Source organism: Oreochromis aureus, linkage group 19 (genome assembly GCF_013358895.1).
Source record: "Oreochromis aureus strain Israel breed Guangdong linkage group 19, ZZ_aureus, whole genome shotgun sequence".
Lineage (NCBI taxonomy): Eukaryota > Metazoa > Chordata > Actinopteri > Cichliformes > Cichlidae > Oreochromis > Oreochromis aureus.
The window spans coordinates 20,305,805-20,332,785 of NC_052960.1; the positions used below are offsets into that span (position 1 = coordinate 20,305,805).

At 40.4% G+C, this 26,981-nt stretch overlaps 3 protein-coding genes across 4 annotated transcripts in view; 1 reads left to right on the plus strand and 2 right to left on the minus strand.

The window, feature by feature from the left end:
• Positions 1 to 2,411: 2,411 nt before the first annotated feature.
• Positions 2,412 to 5,120, minus strand: LOC116335840 (NPC intracellular cholesterol transporter 2). The gene is made up of 5 exons (XM_031759617.2): positions 4,985 to 5,120; positions 4,652 to 4,755; positions 3,642 to 3,749; positions 3,365 to 3,537; positions 2,412 to 2,973 (listed from the first exon to the last, which is right to left on the minus strand). Exons 2-5 carry the CDS (start codon positions 4,728 to 4,730, stop codon positions 2,890 to 2,892), a joined length of 444 nt encoding a protein of 147 aa, XP_031615477.1. The 5' UTR covers positions 4,731 to 4,755; positions 4,985 to 5,120; the 3' UTR covers positions 2,412 to 2,889.
• A 130-nt stretch (positions 5,121 to 5,250) lies between these two features.
• On the plus strand, positions 5,251 to 7,673 carry isca2 (iron-sulfur cluster assembly 2). Its single transcript, XM_031759616.2, has 4 exons — positions 5,251 to 5,441; positions 5,654 to 5,831; positions 6,792 to 6,907; positions 7,018 to 7,673. Exons 1-4 carry the CDS (start codon positions 5,380 to 5,382, stop codon positions 7,190 to 7,192), a joined length of 531 nt encoding a protein of 176 aa, XP_031615476.1. The 5' UTR covers positions 5,251 to 5,379; the 3' UTR covers positions 7,193 to 7,673.
• A 1,100-nt stretch (positions 7,674 to 8,773) lies between these two features.
• Positions 8,774 to 26,981, minus strand: part of eml5 (EMAP like 5) — a 47,774-nt gene continuing 29,566 nt past the window's right edge. The window contains exons 23-43 of one of the 2 annotated variants that reach the window (XM_039603289.1): positions 25,899 to 26,030; positions 25,684 to 25,772; positions 23,643 to 23,819; positions 23,305 to 23,506; positions 23,091 to 23,217; positions 22,883 to 22,897; positions 18,079 to 18,157; positions 16,916 to 17,045; positions 16,733 to 16,831; positions 15,247 to 15,267; positions 14,846 to 15,019; positions 14,561 to 14,769; positions 14,207 to 14,364; positions 13,887 to 14,001; positions 13,379 to 13,567; positions 13,103 to 13,275; positions 12,276 to 12,438; positions 12,087 to 12,190; positions 11,850 to 12,003; positions 10,159 to 10,259; positions 8,774 to 10,068 (exon numbers count right to left, since the gene is read on the minus strand). In XM_039603289.1, coding sequence (XP_039459223.1) covers positions 10,032 to 10,068; positions 10,159 to 10,259; positions 11,850 to 12,003; positions 12,087 to 12,190; positions 12,276 to 12,438; positions 13,103 to 13,275; positions 13,379 to 13,567; positions 13,887 to 14,001; positions 14,207 to 14,364; positions 14,561 to 14,769; positions 14,846 to 15,019; positions 15,247 to 15,267; positions 16,733 to 16,831; positions 16,916 to 17,045; positions 18,079 to 18,157; positions 22,883 to 22,897; positions 23,091 to 23,217; positions 23,305 to 23,506; positions 23,643 to 23,819; positions 25,684 to 25,772; positions 25,899 to 26,030 — 2,648 coding nt within the window. In that variant the 3' untranslated portion in view covers positions 8,774 to 10,031. The remainder of the gene's footprint in view (positions 10,069 to 10,158; positions 10,260 to 11,849; positions 12,004 to 12,086; positions 12,191 to 12,275; positions 12,439 to 13,102; positions 13,276 to 13,378; positions 13,568 to 13,886; positions 14,002 to 14,206; positions 14,365 to 14,560; positions 14,770 to 14,845; positions 15,020 to 15,246; positions 15,268 to 16,732; positions 16,832 to 16,915; positions 17,046 to 18,078; positions 18,158 to 22,882; positions 22,898 to 23,090; positions 23,218 to 23,304; positions 23,507 to 23,642; positions 23,820 to 25,683; positions 25,773 to 25,898; positions 26,031 to 26,981) is intronic. The other variant, XM_039603290.1, reaches the window with a different exon arrangement.

A 26,981-nucleotide genomic window follows, 5' to 3' on the forward strand; every position in this document is an offset into this window, starting at 1 on the left:
GAACATCTTACTATTCATCATTGAGTCAAGAAAAGAACAACCCTAGGTTTCTCTGCAGCGCTGTAGCCAGGCGGACAAAAACGGAGAGCTCTTTTGAGCTCTGTTTGTAATGACTTCATGAATTTCTTCACAAATAAAACTTTAATCATTTGAGAAAAAATACTCCTAACCATCTCACAGACGTTAAATTATACAGAGCTACTTTCAGCACCACTGATATTTATTTATACTGTTTTTCTCAAATTGATTTTTCTGAGTTAACTTTGGTAATTACTTCCTTAAAACCATCAGCGTGTCTTTTAGACTACATTTCTACAAGACTGCTCAAAGTGCATTCATTGACGCTTCAGTCTTAAATATGATCAGCCTGTCTCTATCAATCAGCTACGTACCACAGGCCTTCAAGCTGGCAGCATTGAAACCTAAAACTTGGCCCAGCTTTCTTAGCTTAATATAGGCCAATCTCCAACCTTCCTTTTATCTAAAGATTCTTGTAGAGTAACTATAAAACAATTACACGATCGCCTGCAGAGGAATGGTTTCAGTAAGGTTTCAGAGTTCATCACAGTACAGAAACAGCTTTAGTGAAGATTGCAAATGATCTTCTTATGGCCTCTGACAGTGGATCTCTGTGCTTGTCCTGCTAGAACTCAGTGCAGCGTCCAATACTGCTGAACATAACATTTTATTACAGCTATCAGAGCCTGTGTTATCTATATAACATGCTCCAATTGGTTCTTGTAAATAGGAAATTCTCTTCACACACAAAGGTTAATTATGGAGTTGCACAGGGTAATATGGGGAGGAGATACAAGGAGACACAAGGAGAGCTGGACAGGACCCTAGATGGGCATCAGCCCAGCAGCAGGAGCAGCATCTGCTCGTTTGAGTGAGGTTGGACAGAAGCTCTGCCAGAGCCCTACAAAATGACCCAGAACAGGCTACTTACAAACATGTTTTTCACCACTGTCAAAATCAGACTGTTGGGTCAGTACCTTTCTATAGCCCTGTCCAGCTCTCTTCATTTAATGGCATGTCTCCTGGTATCTCTTCCACACTCTTCCAAATGTGCCAACCAGGAGAAGCTTAACTTGACGTGTAACGTGCGAGGGCTGCAGATATGGTCTAATGCTATCAGCAATGACAAGGACACTGGGAAAAAGCAAAACTAGAAAATTTGTTAAGAGGAATCAGGAGAGAGCGATGACCTGTGGCTGCCACTGGCTGGCTCCCTTCTTGACGGTGGTCTTGTTGCCTCAGCAGTGCACCTTTTGTCACTTTCATTTGTACCAAGGCAGGAGAAATGGATTCACAACAGTTTACACTTCCTTACTGCACAGACTGATATCTCGGAAGTTTAACTGCATTAAACTGTGATGATTGAGCTTTCCCCCTTTTTTTTTTTTTTAATCAGTGTAGTTTCATTCCTCATTTGAAGAATGTGTTTTCCGAGCTGCCTGGTTACACCTGATGACACCAAAAAAGGTTGAGCCAAAAGAAATAAAAGGAAATAAATAAAAGCAATTTCCTCGTATCAGTCTGACTATATAACTTTATTATACAAGTTGTTATGGAAGTTCCCCGACGGGTCACCAGATGCCTGAACTACAAAACAGGTTCTTCTTTTATCCAGGTAACTTTAGGGTTAACCAGAAGTCTGGCTCACTTCTTATTTTGCCATGGTAACTTATTCTGCAGAGCAGGGTAGGTTCTCAGAATAGAGATTAGCAGGTATGAAATCACCACCTAATGAGACCAGAAAACAGCATCACCATTCCTTGAAGATTGCTCCTTGGGCCCGCGTGCAGATTATGAGGGCGGAAAGGTTTTCAGTGGTGTGTCATGTCAGCGTTTCTGTGACCATTCCTTGCTGTTGGTTCCCCCCCCCCCCTTCTGTTGGCTGCAAAAACAAATTATTCTATAAAGTCCCGATAAATTATTATAAACCTGGTGCCTTATTTGCACTTAGTAAATATAAAAGTGGGCTCAGTCTATTTAATCAACAGAGAGCATAAACCCCCCCCCAAAAAGTCCTAAAACAATTTAATGAAATATGAATCAATTCTCAAACATCCAACTAGAACACTCTACAAAGCTCTTCCTCTTACACACTCATACTACTGCTTTCTTGCTTTTATGTTTAACCTCACATTTCCCCTATAGTAAAGTTTCATGTTCCTTTTTTTTTTTTTTTTTTTTTTTTTAAAAGGGAAGAAGAAGAAAGAAATCAGCTGTTGTGCTGTTGACATTTTAGTCCTTATTGGTCAGATGCTGCCAGTGTCAAGCCTGTCATATGAACCAAGCTTTCTACAGTCATTTATATGGTAAATCCTGGGCTTTTGTGACAGTGTTCGGGTAAGTGAACCCAGATGATGGAAGGATACCCTGAATACCAAAATACAAGCCTTAGGTGTTTGACAAAGGTACAGTTTTATTGAAAACACACATTCATGTAACAAAAAACGCCATTTGGGCACACATTTAGAGCTCCATTAGAATTTTCTTTAACAATTCACTTCCTTAAATCTTGCTGCACATGGTCAACAAGAAATATTACAAAATTCATAGTAAAGAGAAAGCACAGCATGTACCTTCTCTGACTACACAGCAGCCAGTAAGACAAGACAGTTGCACAGCAGTGGAATGTAGTTCAGGGTCAATCACACATCCACAACTCGTAATTTGATTATTAGGAAGATCGTGGGGAGAAAACAAAGCCTCTAATTTCAGCAGAATTTTAGATGTGCGATAAAGTCTTGCAAACTAGTGAACACTTATAAATCAGTTTGATCGATATAAAACAAGATCTTTCAGTGTTAGTAGAACACTTGTCATTTTAACAAAACCAGTTCCCTTTCAGAGGCATTTACTTGTTTGTTTGTTTGTTTGTTACACAAGCTCCACTGGAAACTTGATGCAGAAGAGATCCTTGCTGTTGTCATCTCTTAGCTCCCACTCCACAACCAGCTTGAGCTGGAGGGAAAAAAAAGAAAGAAAAAAGTGGCCAGTGAACAGAGTGCATGTTCGATGTCAATGAAAAGAGAAATAAAGAAGGGTACAAGAGCAGAGTCCAGAATTACTGATACAGGCTGAAAACTTAAAGCAAAACTAGTCGTACACATTAACAAAATCATTATGATGGAATATTAGAGACTATAGTCATGCTTGCACACATTTTCCCAGCTAACACAGTTTGTCATGACCTGAAGGAGTCAATTACTGTTTAAATCTCCATAGAATAAAACCATGAAGACCTTTAAATGCAGATTTGTCACATTACAACACCCTGCAGACAGGAAAGAAACTGATAATGACCAGTATAGAGGAGCAAACGACTGTTGCCAGGGTGGCATGAACTACTTACAGCTGGATACTCGTCCTTTACAGGTAACGTAGCCACATAGTGATAAGTCTGCCCATTCTGGATGGGACACTCAATTCCAGATTTGCAGCCGTCTACAATCGGAATAGCGAAGGGGATAGGAACGCCAGCGATGACACCGTGAACCACTGCAGTGCTCTCCTGGCTCGGCACAGCTTGAAGCAAACACAACGATGCGATTAAAGCTTTAGTTGTAAAATAAATGCATTTATATTCTGGACGTTGGGAGAAGCATTTCTAAAAGATGGGGCTCACTCACTGGAGGAGAATGTCACATTGACAGTGTAGGAGTCTCCCCTTTTTAGCTTGCAGGGCTGACTGGGACAAGGGGTGATTTCAACCGTCACCACTTTCCCAGAAACAGAGCCTGAAGAGAGACATGGACAAACAAAACACGATTGGGAGGGATTTCACAGTGTGCATGCTTACAGTTCTACCTAAAAAAAGTTTCTTAAAATTGAAGTGAACTCATCGCAGAGTGCAACTAAACCACCAGATTCATGCTTTTGCAAGACAAATACAGTTCAAGTTTATATTAACCACAAACAAACTAAGATTACAAAACTGCAATTGTTCAGTCTAGGTCCTGCTCAGAGTGGCATTTGGTTACATCAACAAAGCCTCACTATTTAGTGGTAAATGTTTAAGGATTGTTCACAATATATAAGAAGAGCTTGTGTGGATGTTTAGTGCAATAAAGTAGCTATATTATGGACATGTAGGGATGTGTGTGCATGTAGATCCAGGCGTGAACGGTGCTACCTCTGTTTTTAGCGTGGTGGTGGACAGGTTAGATAAGCTGAAAGCTTATTGTGCACTTAAAAAAACAAAGTGCACAATTCTCTCAGTCAGCTTTCCTGTTTTCTTGATACAAGCAGCATGAGGAAGCACTGGTACATGTTAGAGACTGAGACATCGATATCTATGAGTCATCTACTCGCACTCCAATACCAGTTTTGAATTTCTTGAGTCTTGTTCCTGACAAATACCACTCATATTACAAAAACACATGACTTAAGCTGAATCATGCAGACCCATCCTGGAATCTGAACTGAAGGACGACAATCAATAATTAAAATATCCAAGACTATAAGTGACAGAAAACTAGTCTACGAAACTGATTAATGAGATTTAATAAGTTTAATAACAAACAAGTGTATTAACCGCACATTCAACAGTTTCGACAGATCACACGGTTTAAAATTAGTGTCTTAGTTAGCATTTAAAGGGAGAAGTGAATCATCACCATCAGCGTGACTCGTAACTTACCGCAATCTATATATTTCACTGTTTCCGCGCAGCTGAATCCAATCAAGCACAACACAATGAAACCGGTCCGGGCGTCCATGTTTCCCCCTTTGCTGTGTGTGATCCTAAGGAACAAAAAACATCTTTACTCCACAGGAAAACAAACTGGATCCCCGCAGTCAGTGTTCGAGTCAGATGACTTGCTTGTTCGTCCCGCGGACGTCTCTAGTACAGCACTGAGTACAAAGTTTAATAACAACGACATTTACTTAAACTTGACGGAAAATTGCAAAATAAAACATATAATTTTTGGTGAACATCGCGATATAAACTCAATAACTCTATAAACTATACCTTTAGCTGACGACGTCGTAAGGGTTACCACCTTTTTTCCTGCACTGTCAGCTACGAAAGGCGGCGCGTATTTAAAAGGTTTCTGGCGTGTTCTCCACCCGAAGGTGAGCCTGTCAGGAAACGCAATTCCGTTCTTAATAACCCGCCTTCTGCCTTGTAATTGGAGGATCAAAACATCAGATGTGAAACGCACAACTTCTCTCTAAGCTCCACCTATAAGTAAACTGTTGAAGACGGCAAAGAGCTGAGAAGCGGTATGCCTGCAAGCCACGACTAAGGTATCGAATACCCAATGACTCATGATTGGCAGCTAGTACAACGAATCAAATGGCTAACATGGGCATGATAATATACGTCGATGTAGGGGCGGGGTTTAGCAACATCTGTTATGGAAGATGTCATTCGTGAGAGGAACAATGATATCTGCGTCGAAGTCAAGATTATTGACCCTCGCTAGGTAAAGTTAATTTCTCACAAATTGCAGGACATATTAAACGTCTCTCTGAAAAAAGTAATAACTAATAAAGTCCTGATGATGTGAAAAATGTAGCTACTGCTAGCTAGTTAGCAGGTTAGCCTTCAATGCTACCATTAAGTAACGTTATGCTAACGAGCTAGAAGGCTTGTTAGCAACGTTGCAGTGCTGTCATGTGAGCTGTTGTTTTGCAGGGCATCCACTCTCCCAAACATCCTCAATGTGACTGAGCAATTACACCGTCTTCCTCGCAACTCCCAGTCGCTTTATGTAGCCGGGCTTCGGTGCTACAGCAGCGCCTCCACCCAGGAGAAGCCAGGGGTGTCAGGTTCATCTGAAGATAAAGTACACCTCACTGAGTCATGCGTGAAGGTTAGGACACACTCTTAAACTGCTGTTTTCTGCTAAAACCTCAAAAGCTGTAACACCAAGTCAGAAAGTGCTAAAACCATAATTCAGGCTAAGTTTTTGACTTCATCAGAGACCAATTAGAGTGATCTTATTTAACCCTGTTATTTGGGGATGCCATGACACTTTAAGTTTTTCTAGTGTTTAATTTTTGTAAATACTAAAACACACACAATTTAAAAAAAAAAAATGTCTCCCATCTTGGGAGAGAATTCATCAAGAAATCAAGTTTACCAATAGAGTTTATCAAGGTGAAAAGTTATTCAGATAAAAATGCATTTAAACTTGAGTTTTCAAAGTGTGCTAATGTTGTAGATCCACCCTGAAAAACTCCAGGTCTGTACCAATCAGAGAACATATGTTTGAACACAGAGCTACACACTAATATACTGTATACAATAATCAGCCCAGGGACAACGAGATACAGTTGATCTCAAACTTTCAAACACCAGCATCAGAAAACTGCAGACACTTTTTACACGTTGAGAGGCTTAATTCCCAAAAAATGTTTTTCTTCCTTAGAACTTACTTTTATTCTACCAGGAAGTCCCATGTGCTTTTAGATCTAATCCTTTTTATGAGCTAACAGCCATACAAACACCTAACATATCAGAAATGCAGCAACAGCAAATGTAATTTAAAATACACAAATACCCAGAACAAAAAGCAGTGGCAGCATCTCAGGAAAGACAACCACATCTTTTTCACCACATTCCTTATGATGCCTTTTAATTCAGAAATAGAAATCAGTGTTTTTATCATTTTGATTTTTCTGCTAAATATTCCATTTCCAAATTGTTTAGTGCGAAAATGCTCCACACAGAAAGACCCCAGCTGGCCAAAATTGGTTATCATTCACTCTCTGTCTTGATAAATGAGTATGTGTACCTCATATGTTATATCTAATGTGCTTATTTAATGCAGAGATTAGGGGAGATCATGGAAAAGGGCGAGTACCTGAGAATACATGTGGAGGGTGGAGGCTGCTCCGGGTTTCAGTACAAGTTTTCGGTTGACAGGAAGAAGAATGAGGACGACCGGTAAACAACCCCGAATCAAGATTTCCTTATTGCATAATCTAGTGATACATGTTCCTTGTTGTTGTTTCCTTATGGCCTTTTTATCAGCTGTGCCACTGCTGTGCTTTCAGAGTGTTTGAGAAAGGAGGAGTTGGCGTTATTGTGGACCAGGAGAGCCTGGAATTTGTGAAAGGATCCACGGTGGACTTCAGTCAGGAGCTTATTCGCTCCACCTTCCAAGTGCTCAAGAACCCACAAGCTGATCACGGCTGCTCCTGTGGCAGTTCCTTTTCTGTCAAACTATGATCCGGCATAACTCATTCCCCAACGCCTGCAGCAGTAATATGCGGCACTCTGATTTCACAGTTTATTGGGTGCACATGTGCAAAACGATAAAATATGAAGAGATATTTCTCATTTGAGCGCATAAGATAACTAATATATATATAACTGTACCTAATAAACTGGGACCCGCTCATAATTCATTTCACTTTTAACAGCTGGACACTAAAACTGGTAGATTAAAATTTGCTGTCTTTTTTGCTGTGAAAATGACTTGAACTGAATGAACAACAGATGTAAACAGTATTCTATTTCAAATTGTGTACAAGATAGGAGATGATGCTCATTGACAGTCAATATTTAGCAGTACTTTAAAAAAGGTTGACATGAAGTATGTGAGTATTCAGTTCTTAGATTTGTAAAATATGTAAATAGACGATAAATATATATAAAGTTCTAAAGTATATTTGTTTTATGTGTAATAAATTAAGCACATTTAAGATTTTCACGTGTTCTGTTGTTTTTAATGTGGTACTTTCACAATCTCGTGAAACACAACATCTCCATGAATTGCCTCCTTTGCTTAGCGGAGGTGTTTCAAGTGTCTCAGTGATCCCAGGAAGTCTGCTATGTTGGGCCGCTCGTAGGTATCAACCAAAGTAAGCTTAAATACAAAGACGATGGCCCCCTTTCTTCTTTTGTCAATTTGTATATTCCAGTTAGGACTCACCTGGTTATCCTCCTTTAAAATCTCCTTCTGTCTCCCCTTCTGCAGTTCCATATTATGAACTGAGATCTCATTTAACATGGCAAGCTAAATTGATTTCCAGGTCACAGGCAGTAGAATGAAGGACAACTGAGAGATACCCTTGTATATAGTACAATCACAACACAAATAAAGGAATCTTTAAGCTTCCTTCTAATATACCTTTTTTTTTTTTACTGCCATGGTGTCAGTGCAGTCAGTTTTTCCCATTTGTCTTTTGGGAACCAACCTTCATGTGGACAGGTTTGAGACCAAGAAAGTTCAATAGAGTTTCACAGTGCAAGTTCAACAAGATGCACTAATTCTCAAACCTGGTTCTCACAAAGTGCCAAGCACATTTTAAGTTCCTACATGATGCTGGTGTGGAGCCCGTTCTTGCTTTGGTTACTTTTAAAAAACAACCTACTGTGCAACAAAACTAAACTTTAGAAGTCATAATGTGGCAAAAGCTGTTGTCCCGAATAAATCTGAGCAAACGTGTACCTGGGGAGAAGATCATGGGGCAGAATCTGCAAGCCGAGTTTCTTGTGGTCGCCCTTCTTAAATCGATGAACATTGTGGTTCAAATTTTCTGCTGTCACTAATTTTTTGATGGAAACACGTAGAGCTGGATCTAGTTTGGCACCTTCACTCTGGAGGTGGTCTAGGATACTTCATCTTGGAAAGGAAAACCTGAGCCAGGGATGGGTTTGTCAGAATTCACCCAACTGCAAAACAACTGTAGCAATATAATTTTTCTAAAAATAACTGCATTAGGGAATATTTGAGCAATTCTCAAGCATCATCGGTCTCAATAAACACGGATGAGTCCAAGTTTTAAAGATCATGGTTGTGTTTTATTTTAATTATTTTTTTAATAAAGTGGAATTTAAGAAACATCTCACAAAAATATACAAAAAGAATATCTACAAATGGTATATACACTGGTGAAATGTAAATCAAAATATGCAGCAACTTTTTTTTTAGTAGTTAGTCTTAATACAAGGAGGAAATCTTTTGCACTTTTTTTTAATATTCTCTGATAAACATTCCATTTAAGCAATATCTTATTTCACGAAACATCAACGCACTGTTGAAAAAACATCACACCGCTCATAATCATGAAAATGCAACAACAACATATCGTAGCAGCACACTAAAAAGTGACCACTGGAACTGCAACAAGTGCAACGAGATCTCAATTTACAGCTGTTCTTTTTGTTTTCTGAGGAATTTGGTTCAGACAGATTGTCTTCCCGTAAGCCATGCACACACCCTTTAATAAATCACAAACGAATCCTCAAACACGTACGTTAATATGACATGAGGGGAACACTGCGGAGGGCGGGTGGGGTAGGTTGGGTGGGGGTTGAGGTCAACCAGTCAACAGCACGACCACGTTATCACGTCGTAAATGAACCACCAGGGCGACACAGTGAGCAGGTCAGGTGTACAGTGCATAGTATGCTTTGGCATGCTGACATCCAGAACATAACAGTGGATGTTACATTCAGGAGGAAGGCCACAGGATTTGGAATTACCAGTTCAAAACAGAATAAACAGATGACCGCATGAGCCAAAAAATTAAAAAAAATAATAAATAAATAAAATGAAACAATACAAAAAGAATCCAAACCCTTATAAACACTCAGATTAAGGCTAATTCAGTTTGCTACATGTTTGTTTCCTTTTTTGAAAAATGGCATTGTCAGTAACACAATTTCAGAGGCCTGCCACATGGCAAAACTGCTATTTGGGACACGTACACAGATAAGCTTGTTTTTTCAAAAAAAGAAATAATGCATCACTGAAATGATATGCACATATTAGGTGTTTTTTTCTTCTCTTCCTCAATGACGATGTGATGTTAGGAGAGCAGGGCTGTATGCCCTCTGCCTGTTTTCACAATCAAGGACTGTGATGAAGATGAGCCTTGCACATATGCATGCACCTAGTTTTGAGGCAGTAAGTCGAATCACTGGTTTATCTCATTTACAAGCTGCCAGGTCCCTCCTACTCCTCCTCTTCCTCCTTGTTGTTCAAATGTATCCTTTAGTTTTCTTTTCTGTTTTTTTCTGACCCCTGACTTTCTGATGTTGGATGATCCCAGTGTGATCCTCAGTGCGGGGCATGGACACACCTCCACACAAAGAGGCTGGAAGGGACATAAAAGAAAAGGCTTGCGTCACAACACTGAGACTGAAACACTTGTAAACGATGGTGTAATTTGGATTCTCGGTCATACCTTCTGTCGTCTCCGCCGGCGCTGACGACGAAGCGATCTCCGTTTGTGAAGCGTACGTTTGTCAGATGAGCAGAATGGCCCAGGAATCGTTTGTGTTTGGCCTGAAACAGAACACAGAAAGTATTTATATAAACTGTTACTGATAGTATTTAAAGTGCACAAACACATTTATATATTATCTACACGTGGATCACATGCGTAAACTTATAGCAGAGCAATGGGTGTGTCATTGTGTTTAACAGAAATCTGCATTTTTCTGTTATTTCTGCTCACTTGATAAACAAAATTGTCTATTAGGCTTGAGTAAATTATATTATATATAACAATTATATAAAGTTAATTTTTCTAGGTGATCAATTTGTCAGTTGTCAGTTAACTCATCCCATGATTATAAAAAGAAATTCTATGGCCACTTTATTAGGTATACCTGTTCAGCTGCTTGACATTACAAATATGTCATAAAATCACATGTTGAAAGGAGAATATATATGTCTAGTTCTCTGGGATGTTTTCACAGATCCATCTCTAGGGATTACAGAATGGTCAGAAAAGAAGAAAAATATCCAGTTGTCTGGGTGGAAATGTCTTGTTGATGTGAGAGGAGAATGGCCAGACTGCTTCAAACTGATAGAAAGCTAACAGTAACTCACTAAAGTGCATAAAAGCATCTCTGAAGACACACTGAACCTTCATGCTGAACCAGCACATCAACAGAAAAACAAACTTGGTGGTAGCTTCTATCATCAAAATAGGACAATGGGAGATTGGAAAACTGTCGCCTGGTCTGATGAGTCCCGATTTCTGCTCCGACAGTCAGATGGTAGGGTCAGAATTTAGTATAGACAACATGAAAGCATGGATCCACCCTGCCTGTATCAACAGTTCAGGCTGCTGCTGCTGTAATGGTGTGGGGGGATATTTTCTTGGCACGTTTTGGACTGCTTAGTACCAAATGGGCATCGTTTAAACTCCACAGCCTGCCTCAGTATTGCTGCTGACCACGTCCATCCCTTTATGACCACAGTGTCATTATCTTCTGACGGCTGCTTCCAGCAGGATAACACACGATGCCACAGAGCTCATATCATCTCAAACTGGTTTGTTTAACATTACAATGAGCTCACTGTACTCAAGTGACCTCTACAGTCACCAGATCTATATTCAACAGAGCACCTTTGGGATGTGGTGGAGCAGGAGATTTGCATCATGGAGGTGCATCCAACAAATCTGAAGCAAATGTGAGATGCAATCGTATCAAAATGGACCAAAATCTCTGCAGATGTTTCCAACACCTTGTTGCCACAAGGAACTGAGGCAGCTCTGAAGGCTACTAGCAAAGTGTCACTTTTACATGGATTTGTGGCATCAAATAAAAAGTTTTTATTGTTGAAAAATGTGATAGTTCTGACAAGAATTAGTAGAGCCAGTGCACTTCTTTCAGCCCATTTATCTCACTGATCCCCTCAGACATAAGGTTTGCATGTATTACTATTTTTTTGTTTGTTATTGCCACTAGGGGGCGTCGGAGACACAGACTGGAATTAAGATGAGCAGCACAGATCGCCAAAAAAATACCTAAAAATGTCCAAAGGGTTACTAAAACTGCCCGAAAAATGTCGGGAGTAGAAAACAGGTGCTGCCCTAATACATCAAACACAATCGCAATCATAAAATTATGCAATCGTACTTACAAATTTCTCTGGACAGGGAAAGTCAAACAGCTTTACCATCCCAAAATCATCGCCCGTGACGATGTTAAGGCCCGAGTGGGACACGCAGGCACAGGTGACGTCTGCTTTGTCAGTGTTACGGGACCAGATACCTACGACCTCGTCCCCAAGGACACTGGGTACACACACAGTGACATTTTCCTTAGCTTCCAAATAAGTAAGGATGCCTTCTGTTACTCTTATTAGTGTGACCCTCACCTTGTCCAGGTGGCCCAGGTGATCCTGTCAATATAAGACTGTTCTGTGACCTGCTTCCCAGATGGCACCTCGTACACGAGCCGTTTATAAGCACCCGTGGATATCTGTTTAAAGACATGGCAGGTTAGAGAAGTATCAGCACGCCGGCGTCTCACTCTCGCCTGCAACAAGTTAATGAGCCCTCCACACCTGGACGTAGTTGCTGTCGGCAGAAAAGTCCATCTGCATCACAAAGCTGGGGATGTCCCTGCAGCTGTTGATGCGGTTCAGCTGCGGGCCGAGCGTCAGGTCGTAGAAGTCAACGGCGCACTCGTTGGAGCCCACAGCCAGGTAGCGAGAATTTGGACTGAACCTGCGAAGAAGGAGATGAAATCAAAAGTCTCCTCAGATTTGTTTAACAGTACGCCAAGGAGAGTTGGGGTATACTTCAGTTTAGATGGTTCATTCAACATATCACAGTGACAAATAACATCAGTAGTGTGGCATGCTATTGTAGACATCCAGAGTCTCAATAAATGTGTCTTTCAGTGACTCATGAGGCAAGTTGTAATAAAATATTTGACAGATACTAAAACTAAGGATTATATTTGATTTTAGTTTTAGTTTTCTAATTCACAAAGTTTCAGTTTTTGGTTGACTAAAATGTCTTTTTTCACATCTAATTTTAGTTTTTGGTTTAGTTTTAGTTAACCTTGCTCTGGACAGTGTAAATCATAATGTGTCCCAGACAAATGTCTTACTCTTAATCCATATCCAGCTGGCACTCGCTGACTTCAGCCCTAATCCTTTGAAATCCACACAAACATTTTGTCGGGAGCTTGAAACTAAAAATTGATCATTTTTTGGCAGTGGCTGCTGAAGGGTATAAATAATGACAAAACTGGCAAGACGGTCCACCTCACTAACGTCCTTCCTGATTACAAAAATGTTCTTTTATAAATAAGAAAAGATTTTCAGACACACTAAAAAGTTTTTACTGAAGGAAAGTTTGACTGTGCTTCGTGTGCTGTCATTACCTAATATCCTGAATAGGTGAACGCCGGTCCCTTTTCTTCCCCCAGATTTTGAGTGAGGCGACCAGCAGGATGATGAATTCTCCATTCTTCATGCCGATGGCCACCATGTCTCCCTCAGGACTGTAGCTGATGGTGTGCGCCGGGTGGCCCAGGTTCACCTTATTCAGCATCTTCTGTTCCCCCGACAAAGCGATGAAAAACCAGCACAGAATTTCTGTTAACTTCTTGACAAGCCGATGTAAATCTGAGGCTGCTCTGTTCAACGTAAGACCTGACCTTTTCTGGGATGTCCCACAGACGAACAGTGCCATCCTCTGCGGCCGACAGAAACACGTCTCTAGAAGGATGCGTGCCCAAACCCCATATAGGTCCGTCCATGTGTCCGTTCACCAGGATGTTGCACGCTGCGTTCTTCTCTCCTACTTCAATGATCTCTGCATTCCTGGTCCCCACCAGGATTTTACCCTGGCACATCAAAAGAGATAACACTGGTCAGCATTTTGCTACTGGGATTCTTTCACCTGCACTTGAAGAAATTTCACCTGCCGACTTCAAATCTGAAAACCGTTGTCATATTTTTTTTAGTTATGATGTATCAGATAACTATTATCACGGAAACAGTGGTAACTTCAGCATTTACAAAACAAGTTTGGTCTTGAGAAAAGTGAAGGCATAATTAAGGAGGGTTTTATTTTTTGGGTCTTGAAAGCTGTGAACCGAGTCTTGATGATGATTTAAAAAGAAAGTCATCTGAATCAGTAGCACCGTGCGATTTGTGACCTACCTTTCCCCGGCATACAGAGCGAACACAGTCTATGATCTGTCCAGTTTCTAACCGAAAGGCTCTGCACCGTTTCAGCTCCTGATCCCAGAGCTTCAGAGCACCGCCCTCCTTTGACCTGTGGAAAATGACCGTGGGAATCTCTTTCATTCATATCTTAAATACCTACATGTATTTAATCCAGTTAATATGCATTTTTAAACATTAGGTTTAATATTATTTCCTGCTAGGTGTTTCCTCAAATTGAAACCAGATACACCATCTACCCCTGACATCTTACTAATATGGAATAAAACACATGAATGTAACAGAGAAGAACTTACGGTCTTTCTTTGCCTCCGGTGACGATGAGGCCGTCCCTCAGTGTGGTGTACATAGTGAACACGGGGCCCGTATGAGCTTTGGCCACTATTCTTACTAGAATGTGTTCCTTCCACACACACACATCCCCACTTATGGTACCTGTAAATGTCAAGTTATTCTGAAAAGAAAACAAATCTGCACTAATCTAGTGGCCTAAGAGAGCAGAGCAAGCAGCACAAAAACAGTTCACAGCACATTCAAGCATACAGTGTGGCATCTGTTGAGCTGTGAATAGTATTAGACCTGATTCACGCGGTAAAAACAAACAGCGTGTTAAAATTGGAGGCAGAACAGGCATCACGGGATTAACTTACAGCTCCAAATGCTACAGAAAGCATGGTCTGCATCCGAGCGTCCTCCAAGGTACTGAGCACGCCTTTCTTGCTGAGCAAAGCTCGGCCAGCTAACGTCCAGAAACGCACGTGCTTGATGCCCACAGACACAAAGTGTGTGTCTGAGTCCGGCCGAAACTCGGCCACAAAGATCCTCTGGGTGTGACCTATCCGGCTGGCCACTTTGGCACCTGAAAGCAAGCGTGTTTGTTCTGTCAGTGAAAATCCCAGGAGCAAAATCAGGGAAGTGCTTTTTTGTTTTCGTACCTTCTTGCCACTTCCAGATGGTGACAGTGTGTTCGGGATCCAGGCCCACAGACAGCAGAAGTTTTCCTGTGGCACTGAAACTAACAGAACAAACCCCACCGGCGTGGAAACAGCGTAGCACCGACAGCGTCTGCTTGGTCATGGCATCCCACACATGGATAGACGGAGACGTGGCTAAGGGAAAGCAAACAGACACTTTATCGCAGTTATTCTTAATTCTTAATTACACCTTTAGATACGATTTTCTATTCCTGAAAGTTCTTTTTTTTATACACTGCTCTCTACAAATTTCATATTCTTATTTGGCAACTTTGTGAAGGTAAATATTGCCACTAGATGGCAGTGACTTCACATACTTAGCGGTCAGATCCTTAACAGTTGTTGAATGTTTAAACTCTTACCTGACATGTCACCGATATCACCTGTAAACCAAAATAAAAAAACACTTTTATTGACAAAAACATGGCTTTTGAGCAGCAGTGGTAACCAAAACTTCAACAAAACCATTAGCCTTTAAACTAGCTAACAAAAGTGATCTCCAAATTAAAATGAGACCAGTTATCCTGTCACAACTCTTTGTCACTTCTCTTTTACGATGTGAGAAAATGTGATAGAAAAATATACTTTTAATAAATTCCTACAGGTACAGATGAGGACAGAATTAGTAGCCTTACTTTGAAAGTGTCATTTTTTTGAAGTACTTCCCTAAGTGCTTTTTAACACAGCTTTTTCAAACTTTTACAAAAGCTAACAACTACAAGGGTCAGAATTATTACCCCTCTGATGCTATTTGTGTATCATTTTTGCTGGATTTTGCTGCCTGCAGTCGTTTGCTGTAGTTTTCATCAAGTCTCACACGTCTCCTGAAATCGGAGCGCATTCTTCTTCTGGAAATCAGCTTATCTCGCTTTAATGATCTTCTGACGTGAACAGTAGTTTCCGGTTCACCCCACAGATTTTCAGTGGGATTCAAGTCAGGGCTTTGTGCAGGTCAGTAATTAACACCTTGTCCTCCCGGAGGTAGTTCATCACCAGGAGTGATGTATGTGTTGGGTTGTTGTCGTATTGGAAGACAATGCAACGACCCAGATACACTTTTGCTGCTTTTGCTGTTTTCTTCCCAAATCTTCCGTCATGATTTTCTTCCACCTTGACCCCATTCCCAGTTCCTGACACACTGAAGCATCCGCACAGCTTCGGTGGGGATGGCGTTCTTTGTGTTGCAGGCCTCTCCCTTCTTTCTCCAAACATAAGCAGCTTCTGGGTCCAAAGAGCTCTAGTTTCATCTCATATGATCAAAGGACACACTTCCAGTATCCATAATCTTTCTGCAGGTTGTCCTTAGGATACTTCAGTTTGACTTGAAGGTGTCTCTTCTGCAGAACTGGAGTTTTCTTGCTCTCCAACCTCGCAGTCCATTCCTCTGCAGAGCTCTAGTGATTGTCTTCTGGAGAATGACTCGGCTAAGTCAAGTCTTGGCAGTTGTTCTGGAGTCTTTAGGCACATCTCCCACGAGTCTTTGAAATCTGTCTCTTCCTTACTCTGCCAGGCTTGTTCTGTACAACGTAGCTTCCTGTGAATTTCTTGATGACGCTTCTCACTCCACTTCTTGACATGTTTTCTCAAGTCTAAACTGATTTCTTTTATATTTTGGCATTATGCTTTTTCAAGTGGCATTGGAAAAACTTCAACAAAAATGTAAAATTTCATAGTAGCGCTAATAATGTTGTCCTCATCTGTAGTCATGTTTTAAAAATGGTGATCTGGAGATTTGGTTGATTGTGCTGATGAGCTTATAAGAGGGGGATGTATGGTAATCCAACACAGGACAGAGACTAGAGAAAGAAGCAGCTGCTGACACAGGAGGGCGACTTTTCACAAACATACCTACTTGGCCAGTTGCCACCACGTTGGGGAATTTGGGGTGTTGATTGATGGTCAGGCACAAAATGTCGTCACTGTGTTCCACATAGAAACTTTGGCAGGCTGTGTGAATACACACATACACACATTACATTAAATACGTGAAATTTTTGCTGTGATGGTTTAGTCGATCTTCTGCCGACTTACAGGTCGTCAAGTTGAGGACAATACCGACGGAGGCCGTGTGGTAGATTATGTCAGTCCCCTCATTCAGGTAGTGCACGTTGTTGCGGCAGTCGTTGCCACGGTAACCAAACACCAGCTCTAACACCAGTTCCTGTGGGAGAGTCGGGGAAAAAAAAAAAGGCGATCTGAAAGTCAGAAAGGTTAACGCCATGACAACCAAGATCTTCAGGGCCAGCTTGCTCGCTGAAGATCGCCATCATTCGATTAGAGCATCATCATCATCTTCATCCACAGAGAGGCTATGCGGACTGAGGATGAGCATGCAATGTCTTTGGCTGAAATAATCACATTAGAAAACAGCATTCTCAATCATCTACTAATCTAAGACAGACAAGCCTTCTTGGGTCTACATAAATACATCATCTGTGTATCTGTATTAATGTGTTCAGGTGAGAATATGAGGCATGAGTGTAGATTTCAGTGGATGCAGGGGACATGTGTCCTTCAATATTTAGAATGGATGCATTTGTCTCCTCTGATAAAACAGTTAAGAGGGGTTGTGGCACCTCTCTGAACCTGTGGGCACACAGCCTGTTAACAACATCTGAATTAAGTTGTACTGTTTGTTTTAAAGCGTTTTCCAAGCTTTAAAGTGTTGCTGCTAGTTTGATGCAAATCTTAACATATTGTTCCCTGACCTTGTTTTCAGCCTGCATCCTAGTTGAGGTGCACACATTTCCTAAAAAACATCCCAGAACAGAGGGCACGAGCCGAAATCTCACAGAAACACATAACGGCTGTGACATTTCAGTGGGGTAATAAATCAAAATAAACGTACTTATCAATATCCCCAAGCAAAAGGAAAATATCTGGCACAACTGGAAACTCATTAATCTTTTACCCTCCAATCTGAAACCAGGCAAAAATAAAACACAAAGTGCATCACACCTACACGTGTGTTACATTACATGAGATTAATTGTATGAAAGTCCAGACGGCTGGAATGCCTGTTAGCTGGTGCCCAATTTTTTATTTAATAAATTCATTTTCACAATGAATCCATGCAGGAAAAGAACTGCAATGCGAGAAAATTAGTGATTGACACTCAAAATCTTCCATGTGACGATCACCACACCCCTGCCAGGGATCAAATGAAACCAGCACCCTTGACATCAGGTCCTTACCTCGATGGGTCTCTTCTTTTTGCCGACATTGTTGGTCTGCAGCTTCTCTGGCTGTGGCAGCGCTCTGCTGACAGGAGGCCTGAAACAGACAGCTGCGATAAGAGAGTTGCCGTAGAGCTGCTTTTCATGCTGACAGTAATAATGATGATGACGAACATAATAAGGATCATTGCACTATGGTTGTTACACGAATATAACACTGCTTACTCTTCACAGCACTCTGTGTCTCCTGTATTTGGCTGTGTGAGCTCTTCTTTATCACTTTTACTTACTTCCTGTTTAATTTTCAGGGTAAGTTTCCTGCTTATGTTTCCAATCGTGCCTTCATTATTGTCTGATTTAATTTACTGCTGTCTTATTAGCCTTCTCCCTGGTGCGTACTCAGTCTAGCTTCAGATCGACGAGTCATCTTCCTCAAGCATTTTTTAAAAATTATTAACTTGTGTCAGCAACTGGTTCCACCTAAGAACTTCACTACACTTCTTATAGTATATTTTAGTAATTAGTGGTTAATATCAAAAGCAAGCTGCCTCTCTACTGTTTTAGAGCTGAAACACAAAATAAACTGGAATATCAATGACGTGGTAGCTCAACTGGCTCACGATCCATCACAGTTCAAAAGTTATTGTAGTGTGTGAAGAACAGAATGAATGCTATAAATTAAGTTAAAGAGGCTCACGACAGGTTTAGTATCCAGGACAAATGAACGTCTTGAACACCACCAAATGAAAGCACTGGAGTTCAGGAGTAATAAACATGTGTGGTCAGTAGTAACTACTGCCATAAAAACCATGAATATATATGAACACAGTGGCATGACATCAATTCAGTGCATTGATCATATTACTGATGTTACTTTAATAGTCATAGGAATGCCATCACTATGCTTCCATAATGTGGGACTAAACCAACAGTTAGACCTGTTCATTCTTCATTATTTTGTGCATACAAAAGTTTGCACAATGAAGAATCTTATCCTAAGGACTTTGTTAAACCGTGCCTCGTTTGCCTCGAGCACACTTAGGTGACAGACAGACTCGTTTTTTAATGCAAGGGTTTGACAAAACAGAAATCGTTTCCTGGTTTAAATTTGGATGATTTCCCCTTCAGGATCATCTCTTCAGGCTTCTCTTGACAGCTTTCAGCTTGGCTGCTATTTTTAGATCTCTCTGAGGTCCTGTTCTGTCCCTCTTTTGTTCCCATGCGAAGTGTGCTGGATCTCCTCCAGTGAGCACAAAAGTTGCTTGGGAATCTGGGAAATGGGGCTGATGATGCGAAAAGTTGTGTTGGCGTGACCAAAGCACGGTTCAGGTCATTTCCACTGAATGGTCACCCCTCAAATGTCCCAGGATGTCACTGCAACGATAGCCTCACCCTGGCAGACAAATTCATGTTGCACAACCCTGTGGGTGATGAAAACAACTAAACAAAACTCCAATAGAAAACTACTCATGTAGAGCTGGAAGCGCTGGAAATTCAGCTCTTGTGTTTCTTTAAATCAGGGCTGTCAAACTCAGTTCAGTCTCAATCACAATATCACACCAAATTTTCTGTTTTTAGTAAGTAACAGAATTCTAATAATGTTCACCTGAATCACAGCAAAGAGTTTAAAAAAGCTGAAACACAAACCCAAATGAAAGACACAATTTACCCCACTCAGACAAAATGTATTATTCTTTTTCGCAAACTTTAAAAATCCCTTTATAAACTAGATGAATGTCTGAAATATGGCAAGTAAAATAAAAGCAATTTTAAAAATATATCTTAGTATAGTGCACTTTTTGAGATTTAGTGACTGAACAATAGCAGTATTTATTCACGGTTCAAACTATGGAAAAGTAAAGCTAGCATCCCCACACAGGGAGCAGTGGTGTAATTAATGACATTACTGCAGTTTCCACACTTTGCAGAGCCATCCAATAGGCTGAATTAGACTTGTTGGTGAGCCAATATTGAAATATTTGAAACTCCTGCTGTGTATTAAAAGTTAGGCTTCGCTTGAAATTCTGTGCAAGTTTGAGGTCAAGGGTAAGAGGCAAGAGGTCAGAGCAGGACCGCCAACAATCCAAAAACAGCAGATTTCTACAAGCCAACTCCTGTAACTTTATATGAACAAACGGTAGTTAATACAGGTCAGATTAGTTGTGCAAAAGAGGGCTGTGAACGCACTTGAAAAAGACTGATAATATTTATTTTCTTTTAAAATTTCTGAAAAAGACCAGAAAAGCGATAGCGAGGAGAAAATGAAGAGTAGAAAAACACAATGAGGAGCTTACCTCGATCCTCTTCATGGCAGCAATGACAAAGAAAAAACATGAGTTAGAAAAAAAGGTTTCCCACAGCGCTCACTGCTGCCAGGCGGACACGTGCAAAGCAACACCTCAGCCACTGAGGATATATAATACAAGAGTCAGTGCCGCCGTGTAACCATGACAACCAAAGTCCATTTCTATGACAACCGCTGCCCAGAAGATGCTGCGTGGTTGGTTGCATCGATGTCAAAAAAATAAATAAATCAATCAATCTGTGAAAGAACAAATCTGAAGCACCAACAGTCGGTGATGCATTCGAGATGTTTTATAATTGTGGGAAAGTTCATAATCCATGATCTGGAACAATAAGAAACCGATCTTTAAAAAGACTTTTAAAGGGATGATGATGTATAATGTTAATATTTCTTATTGCTTGATATCACTATAATCCTCCCATTTCTCCCCAAGTCTCTGACTGTTAAAAAGATTTAGTATTACTTGTTCAGATTCTGTTGCGATGACTACGAACGAGGACAGGACACTGCAGCAAAATAATTCAATGTCTTATTTAACTTTGAGCCCCAGTTTTCCTGGTAGTGAGAACGCCCAAAACAGGGATATAATTTGTCCAGGTTTTTTCAAACATGAACTCCAGACAAGAAAGAAAATGAACATGATCATCAGTCGATGTGTTGTTTTTATTGTGATTCTTTCTAATTTTCTTGTGTTTCTCTGTCTTGCTTATGTTCCTTCTCTCGCACTCTTCTGTATTCTCTCATCATTTTTTTTTTTTTTTTACCATGTTTGGTGTTCCTGTTTAAGGAGCCCTACAAGGGACACAGGAGAAGGAAAAATTGAAGATATATTTTTGCAAGATCGCGCAAAAGTTTTTCATTTAAGTTCATGCACTTTCAAATCAGTACTGAAACCTGGGAAATAACCACAGAGATGGAAGTCACACACCTGCCAGAGAGATTCAGAGATTTTTACTGTGAGCTTGGCATCAACAACAAAGACATTAACTCAGTGCTTTACAGTTTTTTTCTCCAATGTCCCTTGCAGGGCTCCGTACATGCTCATGTCTCAGCAATACTTATTTGTCTTTTGGTTATTTATGGTTGTCTTTGATAGCTGGTTTTCTCAGATGTCCCGCTTCAGTGTACTTGGGCAAGATACCAACCCAACTTGGCCTCACTTCATCTGTATGAGTGCGTGTGTGTGTGTTAGAGTGCATAAGTCCATAGAAGAAAGCGCTGTATGAATGTGTGCATGAATGTGTGCATGAATGGGTGAATGTGGCTTGTACTTAAAAGTTCTCAAGTGTTCAATTAAAGTAAAAGAGAACTTTATAAGTCCAAGTCCATTTATCATTTTTGCTTTTATTTCCAATTTTTTCTTTAATGACTGTGTGCCACACCCTCATTGTCTTTACCTGTTTCTTGTTTCCTACCTGTGTCTGTCAATCACCTCTGCATATAGTCCTACTTCATCCATCTTTGTCATGTTTGTTTCTTTGTGCTTCTGATGTTTGCGTTTTGATCCCTGCTTGTATCCCTATGCATATTGCCATATGAAGCCTGTTTCTTGTTTTTATCACCTTCAACATTTTACGATTTTAGATATAGATTACGTCGAAGACAAGACAAATATGGCTTGCTGTGAATTTGCCAGGTGTATCTGCACTTTTTTCACATGAAAGCGTCGCACTCAATCACATCCTTTCCTACTGATTTAGCCATTTGTTTTCTTACATTAATTCTGACTTGGGAAAAGTTATTCATTTTGCACTTTTTCACATTTTCTTAAGGCTTCACTATAGCGACTCGCTCCTCACTCTCCCGCCTACAACCAGTTCAGAATCAGCATCAAGTCAAACGTCTCACTGGTTTTAGGACATTACCCCAACTCTGGCTTCTTTCCATTTTTAACATTTTTATTGATAACATTTAACACATGTCTGTGTCGTGCCCCAGGCTGCACGGCAGAAATGTTAAGATTCTCAGATTCGCAAGAGGAGCCACTCTAGATTCAAAGCTTAACTCTAAAGGTGATAATGCTTTGCTTGGATATAGCATGACCTGACTTGAAAGATAAGGCTTGCAGATTTCCCTCGAATCACTTCTTAAAGCATATTTTTGTAGCACAGCTTTTATGTAATCCTATCTTTTCTTGTGTTTTAACTGTTGCTCCTTTTTGGAATGAAAATTTGATTTGTGCATTTTGCCATCCCCTTTTCCTTATATTAACCTTTTAATTTGATCCTTTTGTGGCCTTAAAGATCAACTTCCTGTTTGAATGTGGTGTTCTGCTTTTTGCTTGTCTGTCAAAGAGTTTATAATCTTTATTTCAGAGCTGCTATATGAGTAAAGTTAATATTGGTCATCTCAGATGGGTAATGTCTACAAAAACTAAGGATTATGGTGAATGTGTGAAAACATGTAATGGGATCAAGGCCACGCTTTCTTTTTTTAAATTCTTGTTACATACAGTTTGCCTATGTGTGTATGCTTATTGCTATAGCAAAATCTCTCTATATAATTACAAGAACTTACCTGACTACCCCTTGTCTTCAAGTGGAATAAAATAATGGAGCAGGATAGTGACAGATGGACAGCCATTAAAGGAAAGAAGAGCAGAAAAGGCAGAGTTATTTCAAAAGGAAAGGGACAGGACAGGGCTGTGTGAAGAAGTCAGGTTTGGCTTTAGCTTGACACAAAAGCCTCGTTATTATTATCGTGTCACTGCTTCAGTGAGAAATACCTTTCATCCACAGAGGGCTCTTTCAGCTGCAAGTGGGGTTTCACGCCCGTCATTGGTCGCATGTTGGTGGATAAGGCCTTGATGGTGTAGTTGATCTCGTTCTCCCTCGTCACATCGCTGTCATAACCTGGTGGGCAAAAGGAAACTAGATTTTTCATTCGACAAGAGGATCATGTCTGACAAATAAAAATCTTAGAAGAACTTAATTTCTTGCCTCCATCGTCCTCGCTCTCAATATCCGACTCCTCGCTGTCACACTGTCTGATTTCCCGGTGGCCCTCGGGCTCGTGGGCCCAAATCATGAGGCACGTGTCACCCCCACCGACTGTCACCAAGAGGCTGTCATCGTGGGTCCATCGCACATTAGTAACATGTGTGCTGTGGGCCACGTAGCGTTTGAACTTTCCATACTTCCCCTGGGGGAGAAGGACGCTATTTAACATTTGTGATATTAACACATAATTAACATAAAATTTGCACAACTTAAACTTGTAACTCGAGTCACGCGAGCTTCAAACAAGATAATACGGAGAATTATGCACTGTGTCGAACCTTGACAGGATATTTGAAGAGCTTGATGTATCCTAGATCATCTCCTGTTGCTAGCACCTTCCTGTCATTACTAAGGCAGGCAGCGGTCACCTCAGCGACCTCGCTTATCACAGGCCAGATGCCCTCAACAGATGTTCCCAGGACACACGTCCATGTACTCCAATCGATCTTCTCCACCTGAATAAAGCCAGGAAATAAGAAAACAAATGTCAAACCTGAAGGACATTAACATAAGTTAGAAATACAGTCTGAGGGTTTTACTCCAAGAAGCCTCACAGGTAAAACTAAACTATTATATTGAATTCTAAACCCTACAGAACCCCACACCATGCCTTTATTAGAAGATTCAACACTTGGAACCATCTGTAATCTTCAGTGGCTTGAGGAAAATAATTTATAATACACCAGCTGCCACGGGAAATGATTTAAAGGATAGAATATATTTTTTGGAGGAATAATTATGTGCTGCTTGGAAAAGCTTTTGCACAAATTTCTTAATATAAAAAGAAATCAAGAGTCAGATGTGACAGACTTTTAGTGCACAGCTTAAAGTGGACCTATTATGGTCATTTATAGCTGAATATTTTTATTCCAGGACTCTAGCAGAGAAGCTCTGTGTGTATTTTATAATAAACTAAGACCCTATTTAATATGAGCATCAATCACTGTAGGATCGTCAAAGGATCATCGTGTTGCCTTTAAACTTCACGTTGACGTTCTCCTTTTTTTGCTAAATGTTCTATCAGAAGATGGGTTTTCCTACCATCATCATTGAGTATCATATGATTGTTGGAATTCACTCCCTAATATTTTATGCTCCATCTTACAACATAGTGTCTTGAGATAACTGCTGTAGTGAACTGGCACTATGTAAATAACACTGGATGTCTGTTAAATCTCAAGCTACAACTGTAAGATGGTTAGCTTGCCTTAAAGGAAGAACAGGAAAAGCGGAAAACAGTTTAACAGACCTGGCTCAACTAGTTAGCTGCTTACACCTGCTCCCAGTATATTTGCTAAGCTATGCTAACTTCTGCTGGCTCCAGTATGGAGGAGGTGGTTGGTGACAGAATGCTGGCAAGACTCCTGGCAATCACGGACAATGACTCCCACCCCCTTCATAACACACTGGACAATCCGAAAGAGCAGTTTCAGCAACACATTCCTTCAACCTCGCTTTGTGAAGGAACAACACACGAGGTTGTTCCTTCCTGCTGCTATCAGACTCTTTAATTCTTCTAACTGGGTCACACCTACCCATACTGAACAGGACTAAACACCCCTCACTGCACTCCATTACTTATTATAAGCCACGATGTATATTTACCTATAATATCCCAGACACATTTAATATTTGTATTCTTTTATATTTATATTCATAGTTATAGTTGCCTGTTGTATGTATTTCCCTGTGGGATTAATTAAGTTTCTCTGATCTGATTTTACACAAATTAATGTGATCATAACGTCAGATTTTGGCATAAAGATGACATGCTATATTAAAGTGACGAATTTAAATATTTAGTGAATAAACAGGAAATAAAATAGGACCATGAACAGAGCCTTGAGGCTCTCCACAGCACAAACTATCTCATCAATAGAAACAAAGAAATAGGCAAAAAAAAAACCCCACAAGTGAGGCAAGAGCAGACCTAACATTTCAATTACAATCCTATAACTACTGCGGACTAACACTAGGAATGTTAGGGAATGACAGACGAATGGGTCACAATGAGGTAAAATGAGAAGAGAGGACGTCTAATGCTCCACTGAGACGTGACCTAGTGACATCTCTCATCTCTGACCCTTATTTTCTTAACGCTCCCTCTTTCTGTGTGCCTCACAAGGAGTGTGAATGTCACAATGTTTTAAAGTGACCCTAAACACTATCCCACTTCCACTGCCAAAATTAGAATGATACTGGTGAAAACTGGGCCGTCTTAATGCTTCACTGCCCTTCCCCAAGCCTCCTGTGATCCCGAGGGGAAAATGTGTGCCAACAGCACCATAACCATAGCTGTGCCTTTTCTTCACTGCTTACCTCTGTAGCTGGGATGGTCTGCCTTTTGCCTCGAGGAGCCTCGAAAAAAAACTGCTCCTTAGCACTCGTGTTGACTTGAAGTAGTTTTCCTGTTAATTAAAGAGCCCAGTGGGTATTGTGGTTAATATTTTTTTAACAGCGAGATTTTGAATCCATAACTGGTTCCTAAACAGTCATTTGCAGAGATTTAGTGAGCATTTTAAGAACCTGCTTACCTCTCCGGTCCCAATCCAGATGGGTAATGTAGTTGAGGCATCCTTTGCACACTCCTACCCTTTTGCTGCTCATTACATTGTAAATATCCACAAAGCTGTCTCCTGATGCCACTGCAAGGTACTTCCCAGCTCCTGAGCCAATAAGAAAGGAGGATAAAAGTGCAAGTTAGTTTCAGTCCAGACTGAATTATCGCAAAAGTTGTCCCCTTGTGATCAAATCGCTCTAACTTAGGTGATCACCTGACTTTTCATGTAGCATCACAAGCAGGTGAATAATGTACATATGGCATATAAATAAACACTAACATGGCCCCTTAGTCTCCCTACCTTGTCTTCGCTTCTAGTCCCACAAAGAAAATATTGGATTACCTCAAAGTCTAGATTTCCATAATTCTTCTTTACTTGAACAGAAGTACAGATACTTATGTTAAAAAATAATATCTAAAAGAAGTAGTGATTCAACTTCTTTAACTCAAGTAAAAGTGAAAAAGCACAGGCCCTGTGATAGAAGTAAGAAAGTAAGACGTAGCTCTTTGGAGAACATTTCTACCAGTTATTTTTGTGCATTTCTAAATCCTAATAAATGCACAGTTATGCATAACATAAGCTGAGATAAAGAATGAGAATTTTAAAAATTTTCTGAGTACAGTCAGGGGTTAAAGTCAGATTCGGCAGGTGGGGGAACCCTAAGATTGGTTGAAGTGGCTCAGCGTGGGGAATTAAAATCACTCACAATAATTTCTATTGAGAGCTCCAGCAGATTTTCTTTGTGCACAGGCTGTAATCAGCTGACCTGCTGCAGCAGCTGCTACTGTGAGGTTTACTGCTCTTTGTGGATTTACAAAACTGAATTTAACAAGAAGTAAGCAGATGTTTCATTATTCATCTTGGCTGATTTCCATCCCCTACACTGACAGTATGCTGTTTAGACTGGCATTTTGGAGTCTCTGATAGGCCTCCATACTTGAAAAAATAATAGCATAATTAAGGACTAAAAACTATTACTACACAACTTTGTATAATGCCTTCTAATCTAAGGAAGGCACTCTCAGTAAAGAATGGGTGTTGGGTAGAGAAACAGGA